This window comes from Cotesia glomerata, linkage group LG2 (genome assembly GCF_020080835.1).
Source record: "Cotesia glomerata isolate CgM1 linkage group LG2, MPM_Cglom_v2.3, whole genome shotgun sequence".
NCBI classification, from domain to species: domain Eukaryota; kingdom Metazoa; phylum Arthropoda; class Insecta; order Hymenoptera; family Braconidae; genus Cotesia; species Cotesia glomerata.
The window spans coordinates 1-26,586 of NC_058159.1; the positions used below are offsets into that span (position 1 = coordinate 1).

Genomic DNA, 26,586 nt, shown 5'->3' on the forward strand with positions numbered 1-26,586 from the left:
TTCGGTCCAGACCCAATGAATCCATAGTAATCAGTAGGTTCTTGAATATAACAATCAGAATTCGTGCAAGCTATGTTTACACAGTGATTTCTTTAAAAAAATTACTTAAAATAATGTTTTGTAAATAATAAAGTCGATTTGAATACTTTACGGAAGTACCCTCACTCGAAAAATCGTCGATTTTTGATCCAAACGCAATGAATCCAAAGTTATCTGTAATTTCTCGAATATAACCATTAGAATTCGTGCATGCCATGTTTATACAGTGATTTCTGTGGAAAAATAACTTCATATAATGTTCTTTAAAAAATAAAGTCGATCTGAATACTTTACGATAGCACCCTCACTCGGAAAATCATCGATTTTCGGTCCAAAAGCAATAAATTCAAATTTTCTGTAATTCTTCTAATATAACCATCAGAATTTTGGCAAGTTATATGTATACCGTGATTTCTGTGAAAAAATTACTTAAAATAATGTTCTTTAAAAAATAAAGTCGATTTGAATACTCTAAGGAAGTACCCTCACTTGGAAAATCGTCGATTTTCGGTCTAAACTTAATAAATCCAAAGTTATCTGTAATTCTTCGAATATAACTATCAGAATTCGTGCAAGTTACGTTTATACAATGATTTCTGTGAAAAAATTACTTGAAATAATTTTCTTTAAAAAATCAAGTCGATTTGAATACTTTAAGGAAGTACCCTCACTTTGAAAATCGTTGATTTTCGGTCCAAACGCAATGAATCCAAAGTAATCAGTAGGTTCTTGAATATAACCATCAGAATTCGTGCAAGCCATGTTTATACAGTGATTTCTGTAAAAAAAACTACTTTAAATAATGTTCTTCAATTAAGTCGATTTGAATACTTTACGATGGTTCCTCTCGTCTGTAAAATCGTCGATTTTCAGTCTTCACGCGATCATTCCCATATTATCAGTAATTCTGCGAATATTACCATCAGAATCCGTGTAATTAATGATTAAACAGTAGTTTCAGTGGAAAAAGTGGCAAAAATGATGTCACCCTGAAAATTATGTCGATTTGAATACTTTACGATTGGTCCTCTCAGCTGAAAAATCGTCGATTTTCAGTCTTTACGCGATCATTCTGATATTATCAGTAAAACTCCGAATATTACTACCAGAATTTGCGTCATCGGTGATTATATATTAATTTCAGTGGATAAAGTGGAGATAATTATATTATTTTAAGAATTAACTCGATTTGAATAGTTTACGATGGGTACCGTCACCTGGAAAATCGTTGATTTTCAGTCCTCTTCAACATGAAAATTTCATAATATAATAAAATAATACCCCATTATACTATATAAATAAAGGCGATTACTTTAAGATGATACAATAATTCTATTTCCAATAGATTCATTCGAATTACCAAATTATGAGAGCTAATTCAACGACTTCAGCAACAATTTACTCGAAACCACTTGACATCAATGTTCATCATTACTGTTAAATACTTTTAAATTTTAATTATTAAAGCCAATATCATCCGTTAAAAATAAAATTATTTTTATCATAAAATATTGATCGCGTATTATTGTGGTGTACCTTTCGACACATGATTTATTTTCAATAGACAGGCCGCTGTTTGCGTCAATCTATTGGAATTGTGCAATGCGTGCAATGAGGTTAAATAAAAATCATAAATGCATGTTATTGTGTTACACTAGTCACTGACTCTTATGTTCATCTATACCAGTATCATTCTCACAAAAATTGTCATCGGTCGTTGAAATACTATGATCGTATTAGATATCGTAAACGATATCGTCGACTTGTATTAATAAGTTTCCTCATATTTATATCATAGCTATTAATTGCAGACCATTAAATAAGTAAATTCTTTATTATAACTGTATAATTTTCTTTTCTACGTAATATAATAAGAAGAAGAAATTGTATATAATCGTTTAATTAGCGGCAATAAAACAAAGTATGAATCAATAAATCAACAGTAATGTACCATTCTATGTGACAATATTGTTTTTCCTGGAATCAATTACTCCCTTGAGACCTATAACAATACGCTAGAAGGTAATGATTCAAGGAAATCCGATGGAACATTATTACCAAATCTACTCAATATACTATACAATATACTACCGTTTAACTATCATTGTTCATATATATATATATATATTTATATTGAATCCGTTGTTATTATTATAAATTTCATAGTTTTATTCAATCATAATTTTCGAAAAAAAGTCTCAAGTGCAGTGTAACATGTTCAATTTAGTATAGTGAAAGCGACATATAGCATGGAAAGACAAAAGTCAAATGAGAAAAGAGGGCGCTCACGATAGAAAAGCCCGTATAGCAGAATGATCTACCTATATAGTGGGTTTATACTACTACCATACTGGAGACCTCTAGCCCCAGAGCGTAGACATTCAGTAACGCCGCGCCCCTTGTCAAGCGCGCTACCTTAACCGAGATCGACTCTATTTAATAATTGTTATAATATCACACTCAATATTTCTACTTCTATAATAACCATACTCATTTTAATTTATAAATTATCGTATAATTTTTCTTGAATTTAGATTTTTATTTTTTCATTTAATTAATTAAATTATTTTATTAACCAAACAATACATATAATTAAAATACAACTAATATAATTGTGGTATTATTAAAAAATTTTTATTGAAAATACAAAGTAAGTTAAAAAAAAAGGTATATAATAAAGATAAAAGGATTTCATGTGAGTTGAATTGAAAAGTGTACTTTAAATCCAGTTATGTCTTATGAGTAAAGTTTTATCAAGTGTAACAGTGGTTAGTGTCAACTGACAATGAGTACAAAGATTTTGATGATGTATGTTCAAGTTCAATTTTTATATTTTCTACTTTTTCTTTCTACTTAAACAAATAGAAAATAAAATTTGTTTTTTTTTTTTTAATCCTTACTTATATATTTATATCTATAGATTACTTCTTTCGTTGGTGTATTTAAAATTTAATAGATTACAAAGTGTGATAGTGTTCAGTTTAATCATGAGTCACGAATTTGTAAACCAACAAAAATTAAAAAACGTACAAAATCTAGACTACTGAGTGGCAATGAAAATAATTATTAATAAACGAGTAAAAGGTAATACTTGATTAAGTTATAAACTAAATATAAATACAAATAGATATATTAATATTGTATGCAAGTATATTCGTATGATTATGTGTATACCATGAGAAAACTATTTTTGTATGCAACGGGTTTTTTGTACTATGTCAGAGACGTTAATTTACATGGACCATTAAAAGTTATGTAATAACAACTATACCGCAGTAGTGACCCAATTTTTTTTACGCTGGCGCCAATTTTTACGTATGCAAAGTAGATCCTTCGTTCAATCGAATTCTGCCTAATTAGTTCGTGTAATTAAATATATACTATTTTTAGGTAAAGATTAAATTTTAATTAATTTATAGAAATAAAAAAAAAAAAAAAAAAAAAAAAAAAAAAAAACTAATAATAATAGCAATAATCAAAACAATAAATTTTGAATATAACAGACGGTTTTTTCTATGAGTAAAACATCCAACAAATAACTGAAGCGTGTAACATACAAGGATGTGTATAACTTTTTTTACGTTTTCAAAAGTTTTACAGTAACAATTTTGCTCTCTATCGCTATTTACTATTTCAACTATTTACTATCGAAGGATTTTAAACTTTTTTAAAGTTTATTCAATTTAAATATACTAATAATAATTTTTTGTGATGTACATACACATATATCTATCGTAAACAATGATTATATTGTTTCATATCGTGGCTAAATAGTAACTAATTTACTTTTCGTATTTTTATTTTTTTTGGTATATTGTTATTATAATTATATTATTGTATTTAAGTTAATCATAATAGTTATATTATAGAAAAAATATGACCCAGAATTCTAGAAAATATTTGAAAGGAATTAATTAAATATATATTTCTGTTTATATGTGTGTCTGTCTATGTGGGCGATTTTTAATCCTGATTGCCCACAAAGATTCAACGGGTTCAGTAGTAATTTATAGCATAGAGATTCAGGTGAACGAGGCATGGGGTTAAATGGAGCTTAACACTTGCTGGTGACATCACGTTCAATACCAGCAAGATATACATGTATATCCTTTGTCAAGTAAACTTATCTTTCAATTCTCAATCTCGTTAGCATATTTCTACGATATATGTTTGTTTAAATTTTAACGTTCCACCTCAATTATATCTATATATAACCCACCAGTAAATTTTGTTGTGGAAAGTTTTTTTTTTATCAATTTGACAAAGTATATTTTAATTTTCATAATTAAATTGAAACTTTTGTTAATATCATATCGTACAAGCATACATTGTTTTTTTTTTTTTTTTTTTTTTACTTGAATCGGTTTATAAATATATCAATGTGCATCGGTTAATAACAATGGCTGATAACGTAACAATAATGGTAATACAATAAATCGAGAATTTTTTTTTTTTACAAATGATTTACATACAAACACGATAATTTAATTTTAAGAGTAACTTAAAGCAATGGAAGTGGTGGAAGCGGTGAAACTGGTGGAAGACCGTTGATGATACTTAAATTTTCACCACTGTATAATTCTCTCGTTCGCATATTCTCTATTTTGTGGGTGTATACGCGCATTCTAGCTTCTTCAGTCACCTCCATAGATCCTTGTTCACCTCGCTTTGCTTTTATTGCTTTTTTTTTTTTTTTTTTTTCATTTTTTTATTTCTAACTACTCAACCTACGTTTTGCCCTTACGAACCTTACTCAAGTACTCACGGAATACGAATTACTATTTGATCTATTTCGAAAAATAAATGGATAATGACGATTATACATCATCGCTCTTATAATCAATTTTGATATACATTTATTTCGTTTTGCAACTTAATAAGGAAATAAAAAGAGTTTCAGATAAATTATAAAACATTATTTTATATTGAATGTTATTCAGCGTTGATTCTTCGAAAATATATGTGTGTGTCGTTTGCAATATATATGTAAAAGTTATTTTTTTTCCCACATGACAAGAAAAAAAAATTAAACAAAATTTACTGCCAACTTTTCAACTTTTTATCTTATCACACACATTACTTTTTTTTATTTCATTTTATTCTTCAGGTATTTTTTTTTTTTGTTGATAATAAATTTTGCTGACGTCATAAAAATTACTTTAACTTATATATACTATATCTCGGGAAAAAGTTTTGTTATGCCGGAAGCAACTAACGCATATAGAGCCTTTGGCCATTCGCCATTTTAAGTATCTAAAATTAATGTCTGTATTAGCAGTTTTTTTGTGCCAATTAAAGAATAAGGTTCAATTAAAGATTAGATATATTAGTATCGTTAAACTAATAATTTATTTATTTATTCAATAAATATATACACAACTGATGATATTAATTTTAGTATTCAATATTTATGTATGAGTATAAAAAAAATGATACCACTGACAATTATATATATATGTATTTCACGTTATATTAATAGAGAATGGAGAGTATAGATATTAGATCTTTGACACGAAACTAAAGTCATATCATATCGGTGGACAACAAACGATCTAGTTTTGAATGCTTGGTGTAGTCCTGTAGTTAACCCGTCAAATAAACGCCAACGCAATAATAATTCATTTTGTAGATAAACAGATAAAACAATAACTGGAATACTGGATAACCACCATCGGAACTATCAATTTATTTGATTAATATGTTCACACGATTAAACATTATCAAAGCTCTTATTTATATTAATATTCAGAAGTTGCTTATCCCACATTTTTATACTTTTTATTTAATTAACATGCAAAAAAATTTTTTGATTTGATAGTTATTCAAGTTCATAGTTGACCTTACAATAAAAATTTTGTTTTTATCCAATTTGCGTCATTTTAAGTATAATAATAATAATAATAATGTTTAATTTAGATTATTGTATTTTTAACTTGTTTATTTATATAACTTAATGTATAATTTGATATAAATGAATACTAAAATAATTTATTTTATAAGTCGACGACAGAAGCCTCAGTAAGAAGAAACCATAAAAAAGTAATTGCAGCAATAATATAGGTACATATTTTCAATATGAAATAAAAACATATAATGACATAAATATTATAAGACTTTAATATACAATTCAATATACTTAGCAAACGTATAATGGTAAATAATTTATAGTATAAAATATTTTTGAGTGATACAAATATAGTAAAACACTCAATAATATTATAAATTATTTAAAATATTAAAACTATTTTATGGTATAGTTATTTATTTGTTTGAATAATCAAACAAACTTTAAAAATAAATAACAGCAATAAAAAGTTAAAATTTATCAAATAATACCGAATAAATTTTGACAGTGAGAGATAAAGCCTTTCAGAAAATATTGTACAAAAAAATTATTGCTGAGAATTTTTGTCGCGAGAAATTTTATCATGAGAAAAAACAGACGGTCACCCTAATTGGGCTCCGTGTCTTTATTAATTCGCAATAATTTCTCGCGAAAAAAATTTTTCATGCAAAAAATTCTCAATTAAAAATTTCTTAACTTGAAAATTTTCACAGAATAAATAATTATGCTTGAAAAATTTCTCATAGACTTTATTATAACAAACGACCAATACATAAGCTTGTTACGTCAAATTTTTCAACAAGGAATAATTTTACCGCTCACACCCTTCATCATTTCAAATATTTAAATAAATTTTTGTATAAGAAAATAAATATTACATACTTATGTATAGAAGATATATAGAAAGATTAAATCATTTTTTTTCGTAAGTTCTTAATAGACAACTTAATTTCATTTATTATATAGATAGATAGATAAAAAATTTATTTGGCTCTGGAACCTAAGCTCCCTCAAAGCCATCAATATTTACATACTATATTTACATACTATACTTTATTTATATACTTATATATTTAATAATTAATTCGTTTAGCCATTTTTTATTCAAAGTGTAGTATTCAATTTCAAAAGTTAACAAAATAAATAACATATAATTTACAAAAGTTTTTTTTTTTTCTTTCAATAACATCTATTGTAATATTTATACTAAAACTGTAGTCATGCTAATTGAAGGGGATTGCAGGCAGTAAAAGTGTAAAAGTGTCTTCAAAGTGAAAAAGATACAAGTTCAAAGAGATGAAAAGTCAAATAGGCAACAAAAGTCGTCATGATGACTCCATCCATTCTTTCTCTCTCTCTCTCGTTCTTTCTCCTTCTGTCGAATGTTAAAAAGTCACTCAGATAAGTATGTGTGTGTACACAAATAAACAGTGACCTACATTTTTCAATTTTACAATAAAACAAAAATATTATCATTCTTTTTTTTATATTTAATTTTATTTATAATAACTAAACAAATATGCCGTATTACAAAAAAAAAACACTCATTATATTTAATGAAAAAATTTCAGCTGATAAACTATACCAATATTATTATATTTTAATATTAATCACATTTATGTACACTCTAAATTTTATTATTGAATATAAATTTATTTATTTATTATTGTTTATCGGATAATCGATAGATATTTTCAAGAAATAAAAAAACTTTTTTCATTTTTAAATTAATTAAATATTTTGATAATAATAACTAAAAATAGTATAGAATGAGTTGATATAATTTAACACAGGCTATATAATTGTGGTCGCTTTTTTTCTGACTACTCCAATAACTTATTTACATATTCAGAGGGGTAAATTATTCCCTATGAGTATATACTACAAATGTATGTAATTATTACAGTAAAATAGATTGAAAGAACTTGATTTCAAAATCAAAATGCTGGCTCTTTATACATAGAAACATTAAAATAAAAAAAAAAAAAAAAAAAAAAATATATGTATTCGTGTAAATAACGTGATCGAAAATGATTATTATTTACGTCATTAAAGATTCAATATATTTGCAATAGTTTATTTATACAATAGTTAAGTATTTAGTCTTAAGTGTAAAGTTTTAGAAACAAAATTTTCGAGTTATTTGACCTCATTTTCAAAAGTAGACGTCAATGTTGTCGACAAGTTTCTTAACTATGTCATTATCGGGTAATTGATAAGAGAGGAAAAGACAAAAATTAAGAAAGACATTTAACTCATAATGGTTATATATTATTAAATTTATTCACTCAACCTAAATTTCTAATTATAATTTAAAAATCGTTAAATTTATTTTGATAACTTTAAATAAAATAAATAAATAAAGATGTTGATGATTAACATGTATAAATAATTTAACTAAACAATTTAGAGGTATGATTACTGAAACAAAGTTTAATTAAGCGGGTTCCGAGTGTACAAATCATCAAGATAGTTGCCGGTTAAATGGTGGAAGTATACTGGAAATTAGAAGGGGAATCGGAGGAAGAGAGGAAGAGAGGAAGAGAGGAAGAGAAAGAAAAGTAGTTTAATGGACATCGTAACCAACAAGTTTAAGGATAATTTTTGTATACATATATCTAGACTGTATACACAGATACACATATAGTAAATAGTAACTGGTGACTGATAACGACATATAACATTTAAAGATTTACTTATACTTGTACGGTAAATAGTTGGCTAAAAGCCAAAAGCCAAAACTCTTTTCCTATCTTCCCCTTAATATAGCCAGACAAAATTATAAATTTATATAAATATTTAGAGTTTTTTTTACCATAAGCATCCTATGATATTAACAATTAAAAATTTTATATTAATATTAGCACAATTGATAATCATATTACATAAAAAAAATTAATTTGCTTAAAAATAAAAACAATTATCGTAAAGCAATTCCATAAAAATGACGGCCATCATAACAAAATTTTTTATTCTCTTTAGTATGAAAACTGGTATCATATAGAAATTTCAAATGTCTTATAAAGTTGTTTTAGTTTTCGTATAGTTGTAATAGTTTAAATTGGCCGACTAGCCTCGTAGCCGAAAACCATCAGAAGCCATGCAGAAACCTCTGGATCTACTGGATATACTGGATGTACAAATGACCTCATTTACTCAAGTGGGAAAACGGGAAAATCTTGCTCTGGTTTGGTTCTAGTTCTAGTTCTGGTTCTGGTTCTGGTTCTGGTTCTGGTTCTGGTTTTTAGATATCTCGAAAAATCTTTTTCACTCTTTCTTACTTTTCTTGTTGGTTAAAGCTTCAAGATCATTGTTCATTCTCTATTTTTCTCCATTTTTCAATTTGACCTCACTTTTATTAGTTGACAGGAATGGTAGCAATCCCAAAACCAGTACGTTTTATTCAATTCTCGGGAGTTTGTGAGTAACTATGTTGCTAGTGCTTGCGGCATCTAAATGAATAATTACCACGTCTATATAAGGATGAAAAATTATATTACATCACAAGACCATTAGTCACAATCAATTATTCCGTTTTTATTTTTATTTTCATAATACATATATATATATATATATATATATAAACTAATTTCATTTAAATACTTAATTATTTTATCAGGTAAGGTAAAAGCCCCAATAGATGATCACGTACCAGGATATAATGATCACTCCATGTATTTGTATATCTATATTCACAAATATAGGTATACAAATACATGGAGTGATCATATACTGGTACATGATCATCTATTGGGGCTTTTACCTTACTTCTGATTTGACATTATAAATTTACCAAATATATATTATATAATATTATTTTTCATCGTTTTATTATTTGTTTTTTTATTTTTAAGCGTTAAAAAGTTTAAGTAGTTGCATTATATTATTTATCATGTATTCTTGAGTTTGTCAACAAAACCAGCTTAGTCAGTTTTTATGTAAAAGCACCTTTTGTGTCACCGGAACCGAAAAGCGATAAAACCTTCGGTCGTTGAGATAACTATACTCTATACCAATGACAATATCAGTTGTATCATTCAGTGAAACTAGTATGTGAGCAGTATAGCAATAGTTGTGAATAAATGTTCATAACAGAGTAACATTTAAACTCAGCAGGATATCAAAAGATTTTTTTAAAGCTATTTAACAATATTTACCGTGTTTAAATTCCAAATTCAACTTATCTTTAACAATATTACATATATTTATAATATTAACTAACAGTTGGACTAAAAAAATCAAATTTATTATAATACGTGTATATATTAGGGCAAGTTTGATCTTCTTTCTTAATCTATATTACTTTTCGTGTGTGATTCTGTCAACGTATATGTTACATAAGCTACAATATTTATCTCAGAATTTTACTTTATCGATTATTTTAATATTACTTTTGTTCCATAAAAGATTCAAGAATTTACCTATATAAATATTTTCTATAGTACTTAATAATTATCCCTTAACTATAATTAAATTCTCTTAGTTTAGTGAAGAGGATGCCAACGTATGGATGTAGGAGTATATAATATGTAGATTTTTAATATATTATTATTATTATTAATTTATAATTTAAATTCTTAGTAAAAGTATACTTTTGAATACCATACATTATTAATAGTATATTGTGTGACTAGGGATGAAACAAAACGATTTCAGACCAGAGTGAAGTTGCCTGAAATCGTGTTTCATCCCGCGTCACACATTATATTTTTCATATAAGTTGCATTAAAAATGCTAGTTTCAATGTCTGGAGCCAACCAGAACTAGATAGTTTCAGACGAACAGCGAAAATAACATTTTATTATGAAACTTATAATAAAATAGAAAGTAACAGTTTATTTTTTACCAAACATTATTCGTAAATTGACAAGTTTTCTTTTATCATTCTTATTTATGCTTAATAACAGAATTATGATATGTCAATACAGTTAACGGTTAAAATGACAATTATAAAGGTATAAAATAAACAAACAATTGATAGGATTGAAAATAAAGCTGCAACTTCGACTCGCGGACAGAAAATCGTCATTTTCTGTCCGCCGGGAAGAAATAATTGATATCTGCCCGGCACAGTTGCATTGGTCTGAAATTGTCTAGTTTCGGTTGACTCAACAGGCATTGAAACTTACATTTTCAATGCAGATTATATGAAAAATATATATTTTCATAAATTCAAAAAAAAAAAAATAAATATATATTATGATAAATTGGATATTATAATACGTTATAATACGATGTACTAAATTTATAATAATTCAGTATACTTTGATTTACAGGATTTTTAAACGTTTTGTATTTTATAGAAAATATAATAAATACATATAATATGTTTTAAGTTGCAGTTTTTATTGCTTCATTGAGCGAGGTCACGTCAGAATGAAAAATTGCAGTGGTATAGAGAGTGTAACAGTGGTCCATTTTATACAACGTTTGTTTCCCTTTATACTTTATTTTTCTTTATTATTATAAATTTTTTTTTTTTTTCATTTTTTCGATTTCTTTATAAGCTATATTGAAAATAAATATCTGACATTTATGGCATCACGAACGAAAGAATTTAAAAACTATAGAACTCTAAAACGTTATAAAATGATAGAACAGAGCTTGATACGTCATATTGCTAACTACTAGCCATAGTTGGATACAGCCCCCAGGCATTTAGAAAAAATTGAAAAATTAACTTTCATTCTACTTATCATTTTATCCAGTTTTTAAACTTTTATCTATACTAAAATATACTATCTACATGCAATACTCACGCAGTATAAAATAAACTCATCAATCATCACTATAATTTTATTTTAATTTCATAAATTTTATCTTAATATAATTTCAATTATGCAAATTTTTATTTAATTAAAAAATATAAAAGCATTCAATACTAAAATTGAGTAAAGAAAATTTTAAAAACCTTTTTAAACAATGAAAAAAAAAAAAAAAAAAAAAAAAAAAAAATATTAAACAATAAATTTATTTTTTTTCTATTTTATTGATAATAATATTGAATGATAATGAACTTTATTAGAATCAATGACAATATAATTTAGTTTCATTGATTAATAATGACGATGGTAGTGATGGTAGCGATATATGTTGCTTGTATATAGAGTGACTAAGAGAAAGTTTACCCAAAAGAAAACTTTAGTTGAGTACAACTTTGCATGTACAACTGATGATGAGTTTTAGCTTTTGGTTTTGAGCTTTTGGCTTTAAGCTTTCCCCTTTTAGCTTTCAGCTTTTAGTTTTTGACGTCAGTTTATTTGTGTAATACAAGTGTTTCTTCGACAGGTTAATCAACACCAGAATACGTTATCGACTTACTAATTACGAATCTATGATCAATTTTAAAATACATTAATTCATGGATACATTATTAATAGTTTTCTTATAAAATTGCAGTATAAAGTTCCTCCAACTTTTGCTCTTGATAAATTTGTTTTTTTTTTTTTTTTTTTTTTTTTTTTTTTTTTTTTTTTTTCACTTATATTCTATTTCTTTAAACTTTTAATTTATTTAACTTTAATTAACTACATTATTTCAAGGTAAGAATTAATTATCAAAAACTTAGCTAATTATTTATATCCAAATTTACCTTTGCATTTAAATTACTAGTTGATTAAATCCGAGTTAACGTGAATAAGTAATAACTGTCAATGTAAATAGAAAATCACTAAAAAAATAGTTAAATAAAACTTTTGTTTGATTTTAGTGCCGTTTAAGTAAACAAATGAAAAATAAAAAATTATATTACTTTTAAATGCGACAGTAATATTTTATAATTTCAACATGTATACTATAGTAGGTAAGCAGGACGTCTCCTTTTATGTATACTTATACTACTGGCAAGCTAGCGAACTGGCAAATAATATAATAATACCAAGATACAACAATGTCGAACGAAACTAAACCACCACCACCACCACCACCGTAATTGTATATAATACAATGTTATTATAACTATAAATTATAAAATTATATTGATGGTGCTGTATACACATAACCAAATATAACGCTCTCAAAAGCTTTAGCAAATTCCACTAGTTTTTGTTTCAAGTTAAATAAAAGCTTGTCCAACAATAATTAATCTAACTTTTCTGCGAGTGTATATACTAAACAATCCAACATAATTAATTAAAATATTTATATACGTGATTTTGTTTCTTTAAAAACAAAATGTATTGATATTTATTAACTTTTTTAGTAGATTTCATAGAAATCTAACTATTGCAATGGTCCTCATGACAAAACTTTTGAAAAATTTTGCTATATTCCGACTTAACTCGACGAGCTGAGTCAGAAAATACATATGGTTCAAAAGTTTATGTATGTATGTATATACGATATAACGCGGCTTGTCACCACGATAGCGTCGTCAATTTACAATAGATCTTTACCAAACTCAACATACTTATTCTACAGATAGATACTGAAGTCAAGTTCGAATATGAGCTTAATCGGTCAAGTAATTTAGAAATGCCATGATTTCAAAATTTTCAAAATCATAAAAATTCATATTTCTTCACTTTCTTACTCGAATAACTTTTGAATGGGATAACTTATTGAAATTCTGTAAAATACATCTGAAAGGTCTTTAAATAAGCTTCAATTTGAGTACTATATCATATGTGTAGTCTCAAAAATTTAGGTGTGAAATACAACAGCTAGAGCACATCCAAACAAGCATTTTTGAATTTAAAAATAAAATAATACAAGATCATGGATATTCTTATAAATAATTTTCTTGAACAAAGTTTATTTTTATTTTCATATGAACAAACTATTTTCAATAAAGTTGATAATATTTAATAATGAATTGTATAATTTTTATTTTTTACAATTAATATCTCTGTAATTTTGAATTAAAAGAAAGAAAATTTTTGGAACAAGTCATCGAAAAAGGTAATGTTTCCTCATTAAAAAAATATTGTAATTATTCAGTAAATTATGACAGAATACTTTGTCTGTAAATGTCACATTCTTTCTTAATTACATCTCAGTGAAACAAATATTTTATTAAAAAATTGTTATCAATGAAATATCATAATTGTCAATGAAGTATGTTAAGTTTGAAAAATCATGGCATTTCTAAATTACTTGACCGATTAAGCTCATCTTCGAACTTGACCTCGGTATCTATCTGTAGAATAAGTATGTTGAGTTTGATAAAGATCCATTGTAAATTGGCGACGCTATCGTGGTGACAAGCCGCGGTCGTTTCCGATTGCAGTAATTTTTGGATTTTTACACTTATTATGAAATCTACTTCCATTTCGACTGCCGAATGGTCTTTTTTTTTCTTCAATCAATAGCCTTTGGCTTTTTAATAGATAAAAAAATAAAAGAAAATTTTATTATTTTATTATAGATATATAAAGTCATTGATTTTTATTGACAACCAAAATCAACTTTATGATCGGTCTATTATATAACATCCTCTGTAACTTTTAAAGTTTAAAATATGCAAACTGTTAATTATTCAGTTGTATGTGTATTTGTAGAAAAAAAAAAAAAAAAAAAAATTTAAGGCTAAAATTATTATTGACCGAATGAAATAGCCTTATTAAAATGATAAAATTAAAGAAAATGTTGTTTTAAATATTTTAACAAGAACTAAAAAGTGTAAACAGATCACATACGTCTTTATATTAATGTGAGAATAAACAAGATGTAACAGAAGCTATTTAATTCAAGGTTTTACCTTTTACCCTCGAGTATCGTCAAAGCCGCCTATGTATACAATATATACAGTATCTATAATGTGCCTGCAGTCTAGAAATAGTATATGGTGTATAGTACCACTATACCATGAGAAGTTGAGTGAGCTGTTCTGGGTATTGTGTCAGTTATTTGTGCTTTACACTCTCTCGACTTCTCAGCTCTCAACTCTCAACTGAAATCGTGTCACACTCTGATTGTATTTCGATACGTTAATCCTATAATATATAATTGATGACTAAAGTCAAGTTAGTTTAGAATTGAAATTATCAATACTAATCGAAAAAATGAACCCTGATTTCTTATTATTTTAGGATTTAAACGCGCGCTTATAGCGCGGAATTTAAATTTCTAGTAGTATTATATTATTCATTATAATTTCACTGAACCACAAATCAAATTCAAATGAATTATATTGATAAATTAATAATAAATTATGTAATAAATTTAACGATTAAACATTCTTACAAGAAATTTTTATTTTCAATAAAAGTTTAATATTTTAAATATTATGCTAGATAAACATTGATGAATGGAAAAGAAATAAAAAAGAAAAAACCGAGTTATAGATCCACTTTAAACTTTTTAAAGAATGTTAAGTATGGAACTTGTAATACTGCAAAACGAAATCTTCTTCAGCTACATTACTATCTTTGTTTACTCTCTTTAAGAATCCAAGTACAATATACTCTCTTAACTCTCTTAACATCTATATCTATACACATATACAAGAATAGGTGTTTTTTCTTTTCCGTTAAAAAAACTACTTTTATTTTTCAATTTTTAATATTTTTTGTTTTCTTAAACACTATCATTAAAATTATTAACAAAAAAAAAAGTTTTATAATAAAAATTATAAATAAAAAAACTTGTGTTTGACTAACGAATTTCTTCTAAATGTTGAATTAAAAGGAGATGCTAATTAAAATTCTAGATCAATATACTACCTCGGTTCAATTATTAAAAGATATCGTTTTAAATAAATAATATTATACATAGTGCAAAACGATATAGTAATTTCATTGCCTGGTATTGAAATTAGAATTTCATGATGTCTCAACTTGCTTTGAAAAAAAAAAAACATGAATAAACTCGTGATGGTTTTTCAATGATCTGTATCTATCTATCTATACTTAATTCATATTTATAATAGAGATAAAATATATTTTTAATCATATTTTACATTGCATTTGTGAACGCATAAATAAAACAAGTATTGTTAAATTTATAATAAAGCATTTAACAATAAAATTTCAAAAATTAAATAATAGTATTGAGCTAATAAAATGTGATTGATGTAATGTTATTATTTATATAATTAGATATGATATAGTATATAATAGTATAATTGTAAATTAAAGTTAATCGTCCAGTTTAGTTAGACATAGTATGAAAGTACTCAGATAAATTGAAATAGATATGAATATGTATACAAATATATAAATGTCAGAAATAAGTTAGGGTCAGGGTTAAATGAGTAAACGGATGGAATAGAATTGAATAGTACAATTAGGGAAAGGACCATGTCACACACAAGTCATCCAACTGTCATCCAACGTGTAGTGGGAATTTTCCGTATTTCTAACTGGTATATATATAGTTACTGAATGTCTATAAAATATGCAAATCGACAATCTAGTTATTCTCTCCTAGAGTTTTCCTCATCCTTCGTCAATTATATTACTGTATACTTGACAAATGATACTGAAGAAGAAAATGATATATAAATAAAGAAATAGCTATTTATTTATATTAAAATAGACAAAACCATTTTAGAAGAAGATAAGAAAATATGTCTTCAATATATAAATTTATTTATTGACTGAAAACATTATCATACTTAATTATTTTACTATTATCTGTCGTAAATGCTAAAATATTTTATTTTAAATTAAGTTTAGTTACTTTGTATTCATCATGAGAAACAGTGGAAATGCTTGCCATCTACTCTTTTTCGTCAGATATCTTTTTACTTTGGTTTTACCAGAGTTTATAGATGTCTTTAAATAATAGAATTATTCTAATAATTATTCAAACAACGTGGATATAATAACTTTATTTTTTTTTATTTTTTCGTTTTTCTCGGACAGCTAGTTTTATTATAAATTATTATTAATAATAAATATTAATATAATAATAAAAAAATAACAAAAACTGAAAATTGTTTAATCAATGTTACAATGCAGAATTATGATCAATTAAATTAAAAAGCGAACGCTGTCGATATTCGTTATTCATTCAACAGCTTTAATTTTAGTGAATGTCAATAAACTTAGGTATAATTTAAAAAATTAAAAGCTGTGGATTATTTCACATTCCAGATATCATTTAGAATAAATTAGATAGAACTGTTTCTATATGTTTTTGTATTTTTCATTTATTATTTTCAAATTCAATCAATCAGTTTTAAAAATATCTTATTATTGATTATAAATTTTCTATATACTAAAAAATCGAACGCGCTTCGGTCAAAATGTTTATTATTGACAATTTAATTAATTAATATTTAACCGTTGCTAAAATAGTTTTACCATAGCAATGAAAAGCAACAACAATAAAAACGTGTCACATCAACTTCTTATTAAAGGATTAACAATAAATTCAATTACTAAAGTACATATATTATTTATTTTAAAAAAAATATTTTTTCGATACCCATTAACCGTTAACATAATAATAAAAATATTGAATTTATAATGGAACAGTAAAAATCGTTTTAAATAAAAATATAAAATGAGGAAAAAAAAATAATAATAATAATAATGAACTTGTAAGATAAAGAGTAAAGAGATAAGTACTATATATATATATTAAAAAAAAAAAAAAAAAGTCTCGGAATCAAAAGTAAGGAAAGTATGTATAAATGGCACATCGATGTGAGGTACCTGCTAGCTGTTATATTAGACACGTAAAAAATACCGGGCTACGCTTATGTGTAACAATGCTTGCCCACTGCCACTGCAAGTGATATATTGTAGTGTTATAAAGATACAAAGTACTCTAGAATATATATATATATATTATTGAAACTAAAACTAAAACAGGTTGTGCTTTTGCTGTTATACTGGTATATATAATAGTTATATAGTCATATAGTTATACAAGGCCTTATTCACGTGCATGGATTATTTTTTATCCAGTGAATTTGTATTGCTTTACCTACTTCAGCTCGATATATTTTGATTTAGTCTGGTCCTGTAAAATTCTACGAGTTGTTTTGCCAGCCACTATATCCATCCAATTCACCATCTCATAATTTTTATATTTTTTATCCATCTACAGTATTAACTGGATTTTTTTTATTATTATTATTATTATTATATATTAGCGTATCAGTTAATAATTTTATTGATGTATTGAGATCGCTGGTTTATGTTGTGCTAATCAGTAGAAAAAAATACATTATATACAGATGTAATATTTGAAAATTGCCATGTATATAACCGGTAATACTGAACTCTATCCATTTATTTAAGTTGTCAGGTTGATATGCCACTGATGAATTATCTTTTCTAAATTTACACCAAAATCATTAATAACTTATAACTTGGAGTAGAAAAAAAATTCCTATATATACTATTCATTTATTTTTCATATTGACTATAAGGATTTATAAATTAAAAAACTAAAAAATTAATTAGACTCGTATACTGGACAGAGCTAATGAGGTACATAGCGCTACTGCTAGTATATAGTGTCTGAGAATCTAACGAATAGAAATACTAACGCAGTGCACCAACTATACCAATACACTTTCTGTAGGTACATAGTTGCGGTATTTACTTAAAGATACCGCAGTTTCTCTAGAGTACCTACACTGAGAATTAAATCCCATAATTCGAGAGTGGCTTTGAAATTCAACCCCAGATAGTTTTACTACAATTGGTTTAAAAAATACCGCATTGCAAGAGGCAACTAGTTTATTTTACCTTTTATCTTCATTATTATTATTATTATTATTTTCATAATTGTTTTATTTTTTTGTTAGATAAAAGTAAACATCATTTTATCATATATTATACAAAATTTGAGTTTTTTTGTAACAAATAATAATAATAATAATTAATAATGTCTCCCATTAAGTGGTAGTACTCCGATTGAGTAGTGATTAGATTTATATTCCACAAAAAAAGGAAAGCAAAAGAACAAGCTAGAAAATTTCACAGTTGAGAAAATGCTAAAGAGGAAGAATGTTAAAGAAAGAACGACTTTGCGGTAGTTGTTCATCAGTTCATCGCCAACTTACGACGAATACGCCGACCGCGATTGTATTGATAGTCATAATAACAATAGCAGTAGTAGTAGTAGTAGTAGTAATAGCAGCAGTAGTATTAGTAGTAGTAGTAGTAGTAGTAGTAGTAGTAGTAGTAGTGGTGGTGAATCTTCCCGCTCAGATCGTGTAAAATGGAGCAATATGATGTTAGCAGAAGCCCAAAAAAGAGAGTTTAAGATACGAGAAAAATCTTTATACATATATATAAAATATAAGAGAGAAAAAGATATGATGTATTGGGAATACACGATGACGCTACAGACTTTAAGCTATATAGAACAACAGGGTAGTAGTGAAGATGGTAGTATGCTTTTACTACTACTTTAACCTGGGTGTTATCTTAACCGTTGGTAATTTACAGTGAAAACTTTTTCACTATGAAAAATCACCGGATTTTTTCATCATGTCTTTGCCAATTTTTGCCAATCTACGATAGTATACTATTTTAAAAACATGTATTTTGTTTAAATTTTTATTCCAAATTACCTATTTTCTTTTAATACTTTTATAATATTTGATTTTTATTTTTTTGCTATTAAAGGAAATGAATATTACTATTTATTTAATAAAAAATAACAATCGAGTATATCGATAGATGTAATAATATAACTAAAGTAGAATAATAATATAATAAAAAATTTTCACAATAAATAATGATATTATTGTATATACCATGAAAAAGCATAATCAAATTTTAATTTGTATTGTAGGATCGTAATTTTGCAGTTGAGAATAATTTAATTTCTCTTGATATGTCAACTAACAACACACTACCTAACGTTTTGATATCATACACACGTAGAGATAAAAAAAAAAAAAAAAACTTTAACTCGAATAAATACATAGAACGAAATCAAACAAAGTATACTCGAATGGGAATAAATTTTTCTATTTGATCGCTGTTTCTTTTTTATTTTTTTAAACAAAAAAAAATTAACCGATAAAAGCTAACAATATTCTACTCTAACTTGAATAATAAAAAAAATAAAAAATAATAGGAGAGATAGAAAGGACAAAGTATAGAGCGAATGATGAGGTATAATTGAAGAAATAGCGTCGATTATCCCGGAAACTCGCCACCGTTGCGTGACAAGTCTGCGTAATTTCTGAATTTCAGAAACCCTATCGTTTGTGATGTCAACTTTGAATACGATCCGCTCGTTAGTCGCAGGTTCATACCCACACCCGAATCTAACTCACGTACAGTTATTACTAAGGGCGTGCGAATAGTATTTGAATTGAATATTCAAACTATTCAAATTATTCAAATTATTCAATAATTGTTAATAAGTATTAAGTTTTAATTAATATAAATAAAACTATTCGACTAATCGATAAATTAATGACTCATGTGACGTCATACCCTTGAAGTCTGTACAAGAGAAATCTGGTTTATAAGCTTTCCCACGATTCGATGACACGTACTCTTTCTAATTTCGGGAGCTTTATTTTCAATACCTTTCAAATTTTTAACGACTTTGTTTACTTACTTTCGAATTAGTAATACTGTGAAAGTATTATCTTGTTTTCTAAATTGTGGAATCAAGGTAAAATTCGAACCTACTCATAAAAGTACCTTGATTTCCAAAAATTAGAAAACGCGATGACGCTCGGACAAATGCCCTTCACTACTTTTCATTTTTTTTTTTTTTTTCATAATTTACCTATGAAACTCATGCAATCACCGATGATGCTAACCATATAAATACAGCCCGAAAATCATTTTCTGGCAGTTCGATTTCGACGAGGATACCACTGATGGTTAGCTCCGCGTCGATCGGCTCCGCGGGCATAAAATTCTTCGGAAGCACAAAAGTACTCCGTGATACACAAAACAGTGCCTTGCTCGTGGTTAGGTTACATTTCGTAGCACTATCGCGGTAAATTCATTCGATATTTGCCATAATTATATTACGATTTTTCTTTCTTTTTATTATTTTCCGCCGTTAAGCGTTGATTTTTCCGCGAGAATCGCGAAGTTTATAAACTTAGTTTTATAAATTTTATAAATTTTATAAATTTTGTTCTCCAGTCAAGAAATCTTTCTTTCTGTGTATTGTTTTCCGCCGAAGAGCGTCGATTAGTGTTAAGTTTGTCCACGTAAAGTCACGAAGTTTAAAATAATTCATTATCAGAAATTACTTAATTTCTCCGTGATACACGAGATACGGTAATTCAGTAGTGAAAATACCCATAGAAGGTGAAAGGGCCCATAAAATTTGAGCCTCTCTACTAAAGAGCAGACTTCCAGGGTAAGCCTAAAAGATTATTTACCTTTGAGACATTATTTTTTTTTCTAAACTTATCTTTACCTAACATTTGTGGTCTTTTTATCTCTATTAACCGTTTATAATTTGTAAACCCAAATTGTAACACATTCATTTGTTTTTCTCAATAAACTCAAACAAATAAACAACTTAATTCTTTCATTATTATTTTTAAAATAAATTAAGATCTCCTTTACAAAATAAAGTTACAACTAAGCAATAGAATAGGTTACTCGTGACTACTCGTGACCGAAGTCAGCAGGGATCCATCATCCTTACTCTCTCTCTCTCTCTAAGGTAACACTTATATTAGAGATAACGTTCGAGCTTGTGTACCGCTCCACAGTCCAACGCAATTTTTAATTTAGCTCCCGAACGGACAAGGTGATAACGTTCGGATATTTGAGATTCTATTTCATAATCCTTGCGGCCATCACTCACTCCGTTCGTGACACTCATATACACTCCTACTTATTATTTTTTTCAAATTTTTTAGAATATTTACGTACGTGATATTGTAATATTTTCAAAAATAAACTATTCATCAGTTATATTTTATTAATATCACTATTTTCAATCAAAACCAAATTTCTCACTTTGATATAAATTATAATTAAGATTGATATATTTATAGCGAAATTAAATATAAAATAATGAAAAAAAAAATAAACAGTTTTGTTATTTTTAAGTGTATTTTTTATGTAATCAATTAAAAAAAAAAAATTTACTTTTTTAGGATTTTAATGGGTACGGTGATAGGTTCTGTTAATAAGTAAACGTGAGTTAATTTACTATGTATATTGTAACGATTCACGACAGAAATATATCACCGGAGCCACGTGCACTCAGGACGGGGAGTTAGGTCGGAATAATGGTGTCCACTACTGCACTTTGGGTATCAGAGTCGAAGTTTAAAGGGTAGTAGTGGGGTAGAAGGCCCCTGAAGATTTGCGAAGGGACACGAAGAAAATCTTCGGGAAATAGAAAAGTGTGAGAAAAGTGCAAAGGGCAATAAGCCTTCGTGACGTCAGCGGGCCCGAGAGTAGAGCTGGCCATGCTGACCTCGGGTCCTCTATCGCTTGGGTTTATTGCACATAGAAAAAAGAGTAATAAAAGAGGAAAGGTTGGAGGAAAGTTGTTGGGAAAAAACCTCATGGGAAAAACCCACAAGCCGAGAGAGAAAAAGGCTCCGGATCTTAAAATGTACAAATATTTACAACTTAATCCTATTACAACTGAAAAGTTTACAACTAAATTATTCTATTGAATTTACTACATTTTACAATTTCAAATCTTAACTGTAGCCTAAATGTTCTAACAAAATAATTTTAATTTTAACTAAATTTTTACTAATTTTTAAATAATTTTAATGTCAGCGGTCACATGACCGCCACACTTTCATGTATACTCTACATTGAAATCTTAATCAAAAAAAATGAAAACGCGGTGAATTATATACCTAGTGAATTGGGAGAGATTCAAAGCAATATCGCCATAGTAAAGTAAGTTTATACATGAGAGAGGGGATGAAGGTATATGAAATGTGAGGTGTGTGGGTGGTATGTGCCAAGGCTGAGTGAGTCGAAAAGGTATAAATGAAGCGCAAAAATGTCACTCGTGCAAGCGAACCAATGGCGAACCAATGTCAAACCAATGGCAAACGTGATATACCAGTAATTCCAGCCCAATGATCTGTAGATCAGAGAAACGACTATCGTTCTTGACTACACTCTATCACCAGGTTCTTCATCTTTTTTTTTTGTCTATTTTTATTTTTTTATGTAATACTGAAACCCACTAAAACTTGGAATATGTATAGAAATATGGGGTCCTCGAAAGTTGAGAATAAGAATACAAAAATATCACTTAAATAATATTAGTACACTACACTCTTTTAGATTCAAGTACATAATATGTACCCCCTGAATAGAGATGTGAAAAATAAAAAAATAAATCATTATACTCATTAATATACGTATATGTATCATACTTTACTGCGATAATTATAATTTATTTTACATGATGAAATCGTTGTTTTCAATTTATATTATAAAATCATCATTCATTATCAATAATATATTTAAAATCGATGAAATTTTAACAATCATTTTGGTTGGTATAAAAAACAAAAAAAAACATAAAAGTAGAGAAATAAATAAAGAAAAGATAAATAGGAAAAGAAAACATAGGAAAGAGAGATTGATAGACGTGTGTGAATACGAGGTTGTTAGGTCATCGCAAATCCACACGGGACTTGTACGAAATTTTGTGAAATTGGATGGTCTCCCTTTCCCTCTCTGTACTCTGTTGGTTAGCAGCTTCCGGGATTTATAGGGATAGTAACTGACCGAGAGTTGCTAATACAGTTATAGCTTTACTTCTCTTTTTCTCTCTCTCTCTCTCTCTCTCTCTCTCTCTCTCTCTCTCTCTTTGTCTCTCTTATATAGACACAGAGATAGAAAACGGTCACGATAATTGATTTGACGACAATAAATAAACATATATACGTAGACGGTAAATTTTAGGAACAGTATCCCATGATGACATCAATATATTCATAAAATATTAATAATCAATTAAATTATTTAACAAAAATAATAATATAATATATATGTATAAAGTAACATATGTGACTTTAAGATGACGTACATTGTAATCTCATAAATGTTGATACCAAAATTCATATAGATATTATAATATTATGTAAATTTATTGTATGCGGATATATAGAGTGTCTGAAGCTTCTAGTATAATACCGTATATGTATGTATATAAACTCAACTGGTTGAATTCTGACGGTTGAAATATATATATATATAGTTATATTATATATAACAGTTAGAGGTTACTGATGTAGCTGATGTATTGGCGAGGTTGAGAATGGTTGAGAATGAAACTGAGGGAGAGAGAGCTTTAGGTAGGTGTAGATATACTCGGTTTACCGCCTCGGGGGAAACGTTGCTTACGATTATGTCCGATTGTCAATGGATACACAATGGCACCGAGGTAATACACACACCCACTGACTTTACTTGGTTTATATGTTGTTGATATGTATGTATTATATTCTCTAGAGATACATCTCAATTACTCCACAAATTTGCTACATTGTCTACACTGCTTACATTGTCCAGATTGTATTATTTCAACAATCAATTAACTAATTATTCTAAACTGACCTTAAAGATATTATTTATAACGTCTATAACATCATATACATATATAATTAGTCATCGAATTTATATATATATAAAGATGTATCATCAGTTATTGAGACATCAACTGTTGGATAGTAAATTACAAATTCCAAAATTCCAAAATTACCTCAAATATAGGGAAATACTGGACAATATAACCATTCATGAGGAAACCTTTCCAAGTATGCTTATATTGTTACATCTCAAATATCTGTTAATTATCATCGGTGATAATGACCAATTCATTATAGGCATTAGTAATTAGTCATATAAATGATTTTATCTATTTATATTTTACTTGATAAAATACTCAATATTCGATGTAAAGTTATTTAAATTTTAAACAATAGAAATATTATACATGTATTACGTATAGTAGTGAAACCAAAACGAATAGAATGTGAGTTATAGAGTATCTCTCGAGTTGTAAAGATACTATATATTATACTAGTATATGAGTGAGTGACAGTTATGTAGATAGAGGTAAAAAATATATTACAAATGTGCATACACATATACACATGTTAACTTTCCTGAGAATTTTAAAAGTTTGCTCATATCACTTGAAGCAGCTTGTGACACAAAAAACTCTCAATTCATTTATTTTTCCAAGAGTTTCATGTATGCACACGATAGTCTAGTCCTGAAAACTCTCTACTATAGACTATAAACTACTATAAAGACACTCGTGTCACATTAATATATACGCCGTATATATTGCATCACAGACTTTTTTCACTTAATTATTATTAAAAAAATATTTTTTAAATTCTTCATATGAGTTAATACAATTTTATTGGTGTAATTTGATAATTTTTAACTTTAATTTTACATTATTATAAAACATCTGATAATAATAAATAATAATGTAATTTTAACGAACAAGATTGATGTATTAAATTCAACTTAACGTCATCTATCCAAGTTACATACAATTAATTCAGTAGCGTTGAAACGAGATGTTGAGAGCATCAGTGCAGAAAACTTGGTATATTATATAATAGACAAAACCGTTGCTATACTCACGACGATAATATCTATCTATAAATATATAATAGATCATATACTTATTATTTATCATAAATCATGAATTTATGGTTTATCATTAATGTAACTATTATTTCATAATATAAATAATGAATGATGAATGATTATTAATAGAGTATAATTATCAATAAAAGATTTTCAGTATTATGTCCAGTGAATTATAGTAGTATTGTGCGATGGTGTTGTGGAAAAGTTTTAATATCAGTAAAGCATGCGGCTTTAAAATTTACATGCAGCTACATAAGGATTAAATAACATCAACATTCGCAATCCACACAGTGTGTATAATAATACTTATATCTATGTATATAAATGCTGAAAACAACAGACATTACCTTAAGGTAGATATGCTGCTTTATACTACATGTAGTGTGACAAAACAAGCCAACCTGTCATAGATCTGACGTTATTTTGTATAATTTTCCGGGATATGATTACATCATATATGATATATATATATATATATATATATATATATATATATATATATATAAATTATTCTTTTACAGCAAATTATTGTTCTATATGCTAAAAAGAAATTTACTGAAAATTAGAGACCTTAATTTTAATTATAAATATATGCGTTGACGTTAATCAAATAGTAGCTGGAAATATTTTCAAAAAATATCTTATTCTCTGTCAATTGTACCTAAATTCATCGCAGTTATATTAAATGCCTCTCAATTATAGAAAATTGAAAAAAAATAAATAAATAAATAAAAAATTCCTATGTATTTTAAATAGAAAAACTTAAAACTTAAAAAAAGGTAGTTAGAATTAAAATAAAGGGTTTATTTTTTCAGTGATTTTTTTAGTATTATATTGCTTTTATTTTAAAACACCTTTATATTGTCATATTGCTTTTATATATATATATATATATATATTTTTATTTCTATTTTATTTAAGTATTTTTATATTTATATCTTTCTGTTAGTCATGCCTTACATTTTTATATTTATTTTATTCTTTTACTTTGCTTCCGTAGTATAGATATATAAATATATATATAGGGAACATAGTTCTGTCTTCTCTCTATCACAAATATTTCTCGTCTATGTACAGTACCCTACGGTGTTTATAATACATTTATGCATTTCTATGTATAAAAGAGAGCTTTTGTATAAATGCATTAGTCTAGGTTATATACCTTGTATATACATTTTAGAGGAGTATGTAGAAGTTTTCACAACCTTTTTCCAT

The 26,586-nt window shown here is 26.9% G+C and overlaps 2 protein-coding genes across 5 annotated transcripts in view; both read left to right on the forward strand.

Moving 5' to 3' along the window:
* Positions 1–2,659: 2,659 nt before the first annotated feature.
* Positions 2,660–26,586, forward strand: part of LOC123259828 — a 56,945-nt gene continuing 33,018 nt past the window's right edge. Inside the window, exons 1-2 of one of the 4 annotated variants that reach the window (XM_044720569.1) lie at positions 2,660–2,847; positions 2,960–3,123. The gene's annotated coding sequence lies outside the window, so the exon portion shown is untranslated. The remainder of the gene's footprint in view (positions 2,848–2,959; positions 3,124–26,586) is intronic. The other 3 variants (XM_044720566.1, XM_044720567.1, XM_044720568.1) reach the window with 3 other exon arrangements.
* On the forward strand, positions 12,774–19,199 carry LOC123260078 (zinc finger CCHC domain-containing protein 10-like). Its single transcript, XM_044721010.1, has 2 exons — positions 12,774–12,811; positions 18,830–19,199. The coding sequence occupies exons 1-2, from the start codon at positions 12,774–12,776 to the stop codon at positions 19,197–19,199; spliced, it is 408 nt and encodes a 135-aa protein (XP_044576945.1).

Coding starts and splice junctions, on each gene's coding strand:
- LOC123260078 (XM_044721010.1), top strand. CDS start 12,774: ATGTCGAACGAAACTAAACCACCACCACCACCACCACC. Junction 12,812..18,829: donor CCACCACCACCACCACCACC/GTAATTGTATAT, acceptor GTTGTTCATCAG/TTCATCGCCAACTTACGACG.